Genomic DNA, 11,531 nt, shown 5'->3' with positions numbered 1-11,531 from the left:
AGCCTAGGAAATTTTAAGATGTCTTCATTTTACGACACAGTTGTTGCAGCTGTTGGTAGATTCACAATGACTTTATTAAAAGCTTGCTCAAATAGTGCGTTTTGCAAATACAAAAATGGAAAAGTATCACAAAAAAACGATGACAAAAGTGTAGAAAAAAAAACAACAGGACAAAAATTCGGAACAGAGCATCTATGGCATTTGTGAAACTATGCATCATCTTTCCCGTTGACAAAAAATACCTAAACTGTACAACATGATATAGGCAGAGCTTGTATCAGAAATACACATACAAGTGCCATAAACTTTACTTCAAACAGTTTATAGACCCGTAGCTACACCACAGCCCAGATTATCTAATGCTGTAAAAATAGCATCCGCCTGGGGTTCTTTTTGACGTCTGGAATCACACGGTTTACAACAAAAAGGTAAAGTGAAACCTACGTTTAGAGAGTCGATCAGACTACGAACAATAATGGCAATTACCTAATTCAAAAAGTGAAATAGACTATGTCTAAAAGCAATAAGAAAATTTGAGTATAAATATTTACAGAATAAATATCCTATGCACGGTCAAGTACAGTACTAAAAATTTGAAATATTTCATCTATACACTACAACGAGGTTGGAAAATTTGCTTATGTTCCGCATTAAGCTGCACAAGGCACAAAATGCTCCTTACAAAATTCTTCCATTCTGGTCATCGCTTCCTTCAGTTTTTCTTCTGGGACGGTCAACACAATTCTGAAATAGTTCGGGTAGTCGAAGCACTGAAAAAATAACATTCATATTAATAATTATTTAGAACCACCTGGAGGAATTTTGTCGTTTCCAAGGGTCGTTTTATCAATCAATCAATCATAGTATCACTTACATCCTTCATGATAACTATGATACTTATTTATTCGCACATCATACAAAAGGGGGAGTGTGGATCGCGGGAAGAATCCATTAAAGATTGAATAAATAAAGTATTTTTATGCATAGTGAGGGAGGAATAAAGAGTGGCGAAATGGCCGAAGGGTAGTAGAGGGATTAAAATATCCTACAAAAAAATGTTGATTCAGGCTTTGCGCGATTCGAGATACTGAAAATCACAGAAATCAATTGTACTGTAAGTTAACTGCAAGTCCAGTTTTAACAACGACGTTTCTGCATTGCATCATACGATGTCGTTCCAGTTATTAAAACACACCCATGGTGTAATGACTTGTGTAGGCAACGGTGAACCTTAAAGATTCCGGTATTTAAAAAAAAATAGTAAGTGGCTGATAGCCTGATACCCGCACAGCCTTATTTGGAGTGGATGTTTGAAAATACTCACTGTGGCAGGAAGGCAGAAGACACTTTGTTCTGAAACTAATGCTTCAGTAAATTCAACTTCGCTTTTGAATTCTGGGAAGTTTTTCATTGATATTCCAACCTGTAAATTGTAAAGGATACGGAATTATACATCACGTGTAATTTGTAACACACCATCGAATTCAATAGTCGCAAATTCGTAGGCCTACTTACCATCATATAAAATGCTGCCTGTGGTGTGACAGGCTGCAGTCCTGGCATGTTAGCAATATGACTGAATGCGTATTCTGCGTTTGTTTGTATGATATTTATTGCCCTGTCCATATACGAATTATCACTATCTTCCAAAATTTTCGGTAATATTGCTTGCACCAATGTACACGGTCCTAGAATTCGTTGAGTCAGGCATGTCAATGCATTCCGAATCTTATAAAGTAAGAAAGAATCATAACACAAAAGTACTGTAATAAGAGAGTACCGGTACAAATACATGGCGACAAAAAAGGGATTGTCCATTCTCAAACTACCTAGCTAGCAGAGATCGATCAGCCAAATATCCAAATGACGTCGCAGTTTTTAAAAAAATGGAAGAACACAATATCATGCTAAATTCTGTGAAGAAAATATGGAAAGGTATGAGAGATAAAGCTTTCAAAAATACACAACACTCATGGGTGGAAGAACCCTGGTATACTTCGACCAATTCTACAATCGGGATAAGCCACGTTTATGACGTACCGAGATCCAATATAAGCAATTACTGTACAATCCCGTAATTACTCTCTCGAAATTTCTACGTACATAAAACAATCAATATTTGCATGTGGTTCGAAATTTTTTGTCACATCAGAATGGGGTTTTAGGCCAAGTAGAATATATAGGACGACTCAGAGACTCTGAAATTCAATTAGATTAGGCAATTACAAATGTTTACTTAGAACTTACCTTTTGACCCAGAACATTGTTTCTATCGTGCATGACAACCCAGCCAAGCCGCCAACCAGGCACCAGAAATCTAAAAATCAAGCCTCAGCTATTAATTACAACTATCACATGCTCAAATTTTGCACCCAAAAAAGCATTTCATTTAGATTGTAAATGCATCGACCGTCAAGTGAAACAAGAGCCAAACAAATTAGTTCGTACAATGAAGCGTGCTTGATAACATGACTTGTGTAATATATATTTAAACTTCATGTTAGGCAGTCTGTGGGTATAAATCATCTCCACAGAACGATATCATAAAGTTTAATCATTCGCTGCAAAGTAATACTGATTAATCATTAGCCGACTGTCACGTACATGCTCATCAGTCAACGCAATAAATTTGTGAGTGTAACTAAGCAGAAGATCATAAAGTAATTTTTCACTTACATTTTGGATATCCCTCCACACGTCAAAATTGGAACGTCGTCCGAAAGTGCAGCACAGCTAGTAAATTCAAGTGGTCTGAATACCTGCAGAACAAATGAAATCATTTGCCAGACACTAATAAATGAGCGAGACAGATAACACCAAACTGAACACGCCCTAAAAATTCTGATTATAACTTTTATAACGATTATACATCGACCTAACGTACTTTGGCAAAGAACAAGTATAGGGTATATACCAATACAGTGAATGTAGCATTTCAATGTCTAGTAAACTATTTTAGTTTCGTCTAAAAATCAATTTGTGGGAGACAACGACACCTTGAATATGTATGATCAATATAACTTAATGTGTGCAAATTTGCAATTAGTGTTGCGACAATTTTTGTATAGAGACATTCATAAAAGTAAATTATAAGAATGAGAATTCTTTGGGAAATTACTTCACTTTAAACTAGAAATATAACAATAAAATTCAAGTCTTACCATCCCAGCATAAATTTCATCAGAAATCAGAGGAATTTTGTGCTTTGAAGCAACTGTAAAATGAGAACATAATGTTATCCGGCCTACAAAAATTTTCTCCGTATAATAATCCGGACTCACCTGCCAGAATATTTTTCACGTGATTTTTCGGAAAATTGGATCCACAGGGATTGGATGGATTGACGACAACAATAGCTCTGGTTTTCTCATCAATCAGACTTTCAAGATGGTTCAAGTCTATTTCCCACATACGTTCAGGCTAGAAAAATATATGTAAATGAGTTTTATACACATGAAATAAATACTGGAAGGAGTCGTCTTCATATTAGATATTACACAATCAAAATATGAATGTGTGGTGTTATAAGGTAAAAGCGGCCCCCAGTGAAAAGTAAAAAAAAATGAAAAAGCTATAGATTAGCGGCGACATGTCATATTCGACTCTCTAAATTGTAGTCTATTAGCAGTAACTGAAAACAACGACAAGTCACCCCTGCGTGTTTAAAACAAATCACACAATTTTGCATTATATTTATGTTAGTCATTGACCAAACAAAAATACACCTACAAGGCAGTTGTAGCTTTTGACCTCCATTCCCTGTGACAAGCAAAGCGTTTTATAAAGTGAAAATCCGGGTCTTGGGATGAGTATGTTTTCTCCGGGATTCACCAAGACCGATATGGCAAGTTCCAAAGCATTCGAACATCCACTCGCGAGAAATACGTCCTATTGGATAAAAAGGTTACAATAAATTTAAACAATTCCTACAACATTTCTAATTTTAGGAATAAAATTCCGTGTGAAAAACTACCTCCGGAGCAGTCGTTGTACCACTTTTCGTTAAATGTCGCGCAACCGCTTCTCTGGACGTCTGATATCCCGACGAGGGAGCATATCCGTTGAATTTTCCGCTAACTACAGCTTCTTGTATTCCAGTAACCGCGGAATCAGGTGGTGGAAGATTGCCAAACACCGTTGGGTCACCTAGAAATATGTTGGTTATGTTGCAGCAGGTTGATAGAATAAGCATGAACAAACTTCTATACGCTACGCCTTATATCGAGTAGCTTCACCTTGAAATTTTTTTTTTACCAATTGCCTCCTCCTGAAGGCATTGACCTCGTGTTTACCGAGCAATTTATAATAAAATATATACCACAAGAAAACGTCTATATGTGATTAATAGCCATGATAGCTTGTAACTCCTCTACCAGTACTTCTTCATTTTTATCGATTGCTGGGGTGAACCACATGGGCAACGCCTCATTGAGGATTTTTAAGAGCGCTGTTCCAAGGTTAAATATCGGCTGATTGCGTGTGTCGTTCCTGGAAATAGTTTGATCTCGACCTACGGCACGACCACGTGACTTACAAGCGTTACTGTATTGTCTGAAACCGCGTTATCAATTTTCTCACCATCGAGACTCGTGTTATCGTAAATTATATCACAGTGGGACAGGAAAAAAATGCACCGGGAAATAAATTATACTGCAATTCGCTGCATAATGTACGCATTGCCAATGTTGTCCGAATCAGTCCTCCAGACATATTTGAGATCAGAATACACTACAAATTTTAACTGCAATTCACCCAAATAAGCTATCAATTTAGATTTCAAAACCTAAGAGAGCTTGATAAATCTGAACGTTACAATCCACATACAATGCCACGACATGCAATTCAACTTTACTTGTTGAAATATTTATAAAGTATAGGTCAATACTAATAACACATATACAGTGATTATTGTTGGTCTGTACAGCTCATGGTAGTCTAAGTAAAAAATAGGCAGTTAACTTACCTATTGAAAGTGGTATCATTGGCTTCTCCGGATTTGGTTTTAATTTCATTCCATCCACAATGGCCCGAATCGGGTTGAAGGTATTCTGAGCCATTACAGATGGCTCGACTTTCCATGATGTTTCGTTATTCATGGTAATGACTACTTACAGTAAATAATTTTATAGTACTTATGCTATTATACTACGTCTATTATTCGAACAGATGTTTTGAGTTAAAAAACATTATTTGCCAAAAATAAATTCGAAATTTAACTGTCCTGCCTGTCTGAAGAATTGCTGAGATCTTCAATAAATGAAACTAAGTGCTTTTAACATTATAGGATATTGGGTAATTTCGCTGCTTTTGGTTAAGTTACGTGTTTAGACTTAAAGTCATACTAATCTTAAAATTAGAAGCAATCTCTCAGTCATAAAATACGTAACAATTAGACGTCCTGTAAGGTACGATGACGATAACGCGTCATGCCCTAAGGATACCAAAACCAGTATAAAAGCGACCATTCGTTGGGAGAAAAGAAAAGGATAACGATGGACAAGTAATTAACGAACTCGGGCTTGCAGTGAAACTTTGATTTTATGTGACTTATCAGTCATGACTTAGAACTGTTCTTTGTATTTGTAAAAAATACAAATGTTCCCTAAAAATGGTGACCCGACAGACCAACCAGCGCCTTTCTGAGATGGAGTCTGGAAAGAAACCGTTAGAACTAAAGGTGAACCCCAAAAGACATCAACTCCACAAGCAAGCCGAGGATAAAAAGATCAAGGAAAATGAAAAACAACCACCAAACCAAGATTCAGACAGTATGAAAAATCAAGGAATTACAAGCGAAATACCAAAGACTCTGACAAAAAGAAAAAGACTGTTAGGTTTAAAATGTGTATGAGATTCACATTATATGAACTATGGACTGTTATAAAAATATGTGTGTAAAACATTCACACTATATAAACTGTTTTACACCAGAAAAAAACCGTAAAATCAAAAACTAGTCGGAACTCTTGACTACAAAAACAAATGAGAAAGATATGAAACGAAAGAACTTCAGAAAGAAACGCCCGCGAACCAACTTCAAGAAACCGCGCGATTGTAGCATTTTATATTGTACTATAAATATTTCAATTTCGTGTACAAAATGGACAGACATTCTTCTTCTTCTTCACAGGTATTTCACGTTTCCTTCTTTCTAATCTTTAAGGCGTTCTATAATTGGTATTAAAACCAACGAGGTTTACTCAAAAATATTTAATTTATTCGATTTTGGCAGATATTAGCATTCGTTTTCTTTAAATATACTTTACGTTGACTTTAACATTTTTTTCAAAATATGATTTCATATACGATCGTATTTCGAATCAGCGCTTCATGATGTATTTGCATAAACGCAAGTGAAATCCTCATTTTTTTTATTTTTAAACGCCCAGAGAGGCTCATCACAATTATAGCCGGAAAGGCTCATCAACGCAACACGCGTATTTTTTTACTTTTTTCAGCGCTTCAAAATTTATTAATGTGAAACGAAGTGTATTAAAGCTAAGCATTGGTAGTAATCTGTCACCTAAATTATAAAATAAACCAACGCCAAATCTTTTTCTTTCCATACACTGTATAACACACACACATTCTGTCTCATAATCATAATTTCAACTTTCTTATGTTTTTATGAATTTTGTTGCATTTTGTGTATATATTTTCACTGCACGCACAAGCTTGGCCACTGCTCCGCAGCTAAAGTAGGTGCATAGTATAGGATATTGGGTAATTTCGCTGCTTTTGGTTAAGTTACGTGTTTAGACTTAAAGTCATACTAATCTTAAAATTAGAAGCAATCTCTCAGTCATAAAATACGTAACAATTAGACGTCCTGTAAGGTACGATGACGATAACGCGTCATGCCCTAAGGATACCAAAACCAGTATAAAAGCGACCATTCGTTGGGAGAAAAGAAAAGGATAACGATGGACAAGTAATTAACGAACTCGGGCTTGCAGTGAAACTTTGATTTTATGTGACTTATCAGTCATGACTTGGAACTGTTCTTTGTATTTGTAAATATACAATTGCAATATATGTATTCGGTACCAGGAGTATGTCTTCTTCATAAGATCAGATCAGAAACAACAGCAATATAGAAATTGTAGCAAAAATACAAATGTTCCCTAAAACATATCGCCGGAATTTTATCTTGTTCAACCGCTACATCCAGGAAAAAAAGCGACGAGTGGAGTTCTAAGAATATTTGTAAGCTTCATCTTGAAACATATTGTATCGGTCTGACTTTATATCATATAAATTGTCCCAGAAGTATTCGATTGTATTTTTAGTTAGAATATGCAAAATAGAAATTCCGATTCGGAAAAGGGCGTGCAACAGGCTGCTAATAGTACTACAAGAAGAGTGAGGAATGATTTTCGGCTTCATTTTGAATGGACAATATTAAATTTCCTTAATTGCTTGTAAATGCAAAACCAATCGATACCAACCAGTGGTGAGCTGGGAAAATCGTAACAACCGGAACGCACCTAATTCTCAAAAAATGTGATATATTCACAACACGACGCGGGCGTTTACAGAAAGTTTTGTCTGTCCTAAGCTAGAGTCCAAGAACTTGCCATGTAGTATGGATAGATTATCTGAAACATTCCCATGTAAAATTACAAGAATATTCATAGCAATTCAAAGGTCGGGAAAACATCTATTACACGACACTGATGTACTAATTATTTACGTGATGTGATGTAAAAAGAATTACGAATTATGGGTCACCAAACATAAATTAATAACTAGGTTTACCAGAGAAACTAGACTTTTTAACCATAATTTCATTTTAACAACAGTAACGCAAATGCAATAAAATGTCTAACAACCGGAACGCCGTTCCGGCTACAGCTCACCACTGATACCAACCAATACAATGCATATTTTAACGCGATGAAATCTATGTTTCTATTTTAACTAAGTTCGGAGCGTCGGGGATTTGGATCCAAACTGTTAACTGACGATACTGGACGTACATATCATTGCTCATTACACGATTCGTCGAGACGCCAACTTCCAAGCTACATACAAATTATAGCCAAAATAGTTAACAGAACAGTTAAATGCTCTGGTACTCAGGTTTCGAGCTTTCAAACGCAATAGAGCATACCGGTTCCTAATAAACTCTACACCCAAGGCACATTTGAATACAGTTTTAGCGGCATACAATCAACCTATAACTAACTCATTGGTACATCACGGAGGAACGTGTGGACAGTCTGATTCCCAGAAACGCGGAAAACCACAGGTAAATATCCTGTTCTTTCGACGTTAACGCGATACGACCGTTTCGCAATAACTGAGTGTTTCTATTTCATCGACCGACACAAAACAATGCCACTGTGACGCACGTGGAACAGGAGACATCCAATAAAATAGCACTGTGATAATAGAAGCTTTCACGCCCTCTCTCGTCTTGGCAGATTGTACATCGCATTATCTTGAGATCCTATTTTATATTCAGTATCTTTCTGTTTCTATATCTAAGTTAAAATTTCTTTATTTCTCTGGTCTTTTCAATTCATATGCCAAATATATCAATAGCATCCTATTATGTGATATACCATTGCAACATACCAGAAGATATAGATATCAATTAATATTTCAGTATTGAAGCTAATTTTGTCATAAAATTAATTGTTGGACGCGATTAACCGCGAGAACATGATATGCAATAATAAACAATGAATTATTTTTAGGTGAGGGTCATATCTTTCACGGTCAACAGGTTTCTCAGGTCACAACGAACTATATATATCGTCAAATGTTAACGAAATTGGGATCTTTTGTACAACGCCACCCGCCACCGCTCGAAATAAATAAATAAAAAATAGTGATTATCCAGTTAGGGTTTGGGTTAGGAACGCAGATTGCGCTGGGTATTCAAATTTTCAACTCATACCGTCACTGGATAAATACTAATTTGTTATTTTAAAACGTGGCGGAGATGTTTTTTTTTACAAATATATCGCATTTTTGCATCAGTGGCCCGGTCTTTGTACAAAAGATCCCAAAATTGTACATGAAGTATAGTCATCGCAATTGAAATGAACCTCCAGTCTATTTATTGTATGACTATGGTACAAAACAGGAAAACCGACAATTATTTTAATCGGTCCATAGAACGTCTCGTTCGAATTTTGTTATTGCACTTGTTTGACCTGGCGCCATTCATAAATTTTCGGGATTTCACGCTCCATTGAACAAATATCATAGCTTCTATACGAAACATTTATTACAGATCATATTAATAGCTGAATTCGATTTCTGCTTCTGACTTTACAAAGATCATAATAAATCACAATCAGTCGGTATAAAATATCGTACAACACCTTATCGACCATTGAGACCGCTCGAGATCACAACACAAGCCCAGTGAATATAATCGAAACTGACTAATTTACGTTGAAAAATAAACCCTTTTATTATGTATTTGCTACACGCCTCACACCGTATTGTTAATATGTGTATTATTATTTTGTGTTTTACCTGATACACTGCATAATTAAAATCCTCACTTCGCATGAAATGACAAAGATATACTAGTCGTATATATATAAAATCTGACAACCTGCGCTTCAGATATTCATTAAGCCTGCCAACAAGATCTCACGTTTTTCATTTATACCAATCAGTCAAATGCCAATAACGAAACCAGTCTTTTGGTTTTATTCTTTAGATCGCGTGACGTCATATCCGGTAATGCGTGTGCCATCGCTTCATCAACCCATTGGTCGGCAAGAGTAGGAGTGTCGTGACAAAACATGACGCACAAAATAACAAAAAACATTCGGTGTTATTCGGTCATTCAATCTTGTGTTGAAACATTCCACATTGATAACTGTTTTCGCGCATCCAAAAAAAATCGCAAAGTAAACTAGTGTTTCAAAGATATTAAAAGTCGTCAACAAAGTGGGATTATACTTGCGTTTATCAGAACGAATTGTGACGGGGTTTACCGTAAACTTACTATATAAACAATGCCAGGCCGATGAATCGGGACTGCGTGATTTAACTAATTTTACCAGTGTTTGCCCATACAGAATTTTGATAAATAACACGTTAAGACGGACGGAAGGTTTGATTATAGTGTGTAAGATCAAAATACAGAAAACGTATACTGCAATTAAAAGTGAAAGTAAACGTTTCGTATTTTTATAAGAAAAAGTTGCTTTAGCAAAATAATTATTTTGAATGATGATACGGGTGAGTTTAAATAAAACTCATTAAGTTAAAAATTCAAATCGCGTCTAATCTTGATCATGCGAATTGTATAAGCAGTTTTCGAAAACAGTGTCCACAATTTTTCGAGCTTCAGGGGATATTTGAAAAACGAATTAAAAATATTTTGATAATTTAGATTCTACAACCGTTTATTGTATTCTATTGTACTTTGATTGAGATCGAATAAGCAATAAAATATGAAATGCAAAGAGATAATCAGAATCGAGGATCCGTATACAATTCACAGATGGTGAATAGTTAACAGATTGTGTTCATTTGAATATGTTGACATCAGGCCGGAGTGTTCCTCTCTAGAATAATTCAATATTTTTACGTTGCACCTGCCCTGCCCGTTATGTGCAATGGAGACATGTAGAACTGATAGTTATGGTGCGAGAAAATTTACCAAACGCCTACTTTTGTCATCGACAAATAAGAAATCATTGATCGGATATTTAGTGCATAATCAATAGGAACAGTATGAGTCGAATCTATGCTGGTAGTACCGGAAATATAGATTAGGAATGGAAAAAACCTACAATGTTTTTTTAGGACAGCTACACAAGACGTGTAGCCTACTACCCATCCATCGGGGCAGTGTGGTATGTTAAGATCTACTCTTTTATTGTTATCAAATGTTGTGTAAATGAAAAATGGTTACAATGCGACAAGGACTGAATAAAGCTTTGTTATAAAACGAGAGAGCGATGCTCAAATATATGGACACGAAAGCCAAAGCGAAGTAGTAGTCAAATTTACTTCATACACTACCTTACCTAGTCCTCTGTACGGCACGGTCAAAAAACTGCTGATATTCGTGCAGTGCGAGGTCGCAGAACCGCTACAAATAACTTTTATCAATTTTAAAGAGGTCATCACACAAAATTCATAAATGAAAAATGAATCACATGAAATCTACAATAAGTATAGAATATGAGTAATAGCCTTCTAGCGAAAATTACAATCTTTAACCACTGAAAATTTCAAAAAAATTGTTGCTGTAGTTAATGAGAAAAACGATTTTTCCACAACAATAGGAATAAAATTACAAACAAGAACAACATAATAACGAGAATATCGGTCGGAGACCGAAGACTTATCGATCGAATGTTAGGGGATCCCCCAAAACAGCGCTCTTACTCCATAGTGACACCGTGTGTCCCATCACTAATTAATTAATAACTCGCTAATTATACGACATAATTCATCAAAAATCAATAGGCTTCTGATCCGAGCTATGATAAATGCACATGCAGATTCAACCTCGCTTTTATGAGATATCACGTGCATCTAACAGACAAACA

At 35.7% G+C, this 11,531-nt stretch overlaps 1 protein-coding gene across 1 annotated transcript; it reads right to left on the bottom strand.

The window, feature by feature from the left end:
* Window positions 1–40: 40 nt before the first annotated feature.
* LOC120347889 (tyrosine aminotransferase-like) lies at window positions 41–5,169 on the bottom strand. Its single transcript, XM_039418003.2, has 10 exons — window positions 4,964–5,169; window positions 3,974–4,146; window positions 3,730–3,888; window positions 3,282–3,420; window positions 3,162–3,214; window positions 2,677–2,759; window positions 2,248–2,317; window positions 1,516–1,728; window positions 1,325–1,423; window positions 41–770 (listed from the first exon to the last, which is right to left on the bottom strand). The coding sequence occupies exons 1-10, from the start codon at window positions 5,094–5,096 to the stop codon at window positions 651–653; spliced, it is 1,242 nt and encodes a 413-aa protein (XP_039273937.1). The 5' UTR covers window positions 5,097–5,169; the 3' UTR covers window positions 41–650.
* Between the last annotated feature and the right edge of the window lie 6,362 nt (window positions 5,170–11,531).

This window comes from Styela clava, chromosome 11 (genome assembly GCF_964204865.1).
Source record: "Styela clava chromosome 11, kaStyClav1.hap1.2, whole genome shotgun sequence".
NCBI classification, from domain to species: Eukaryota; Metazoa; Chordata; class Ascidiacea; order Stolidobranchia; family Styelidae; genus Styela; species Styela clava.
Note: the sequence above shows the minus strand (reverse complement) of the source record. Positions and strands in the feature narration are given on the sequence as shown.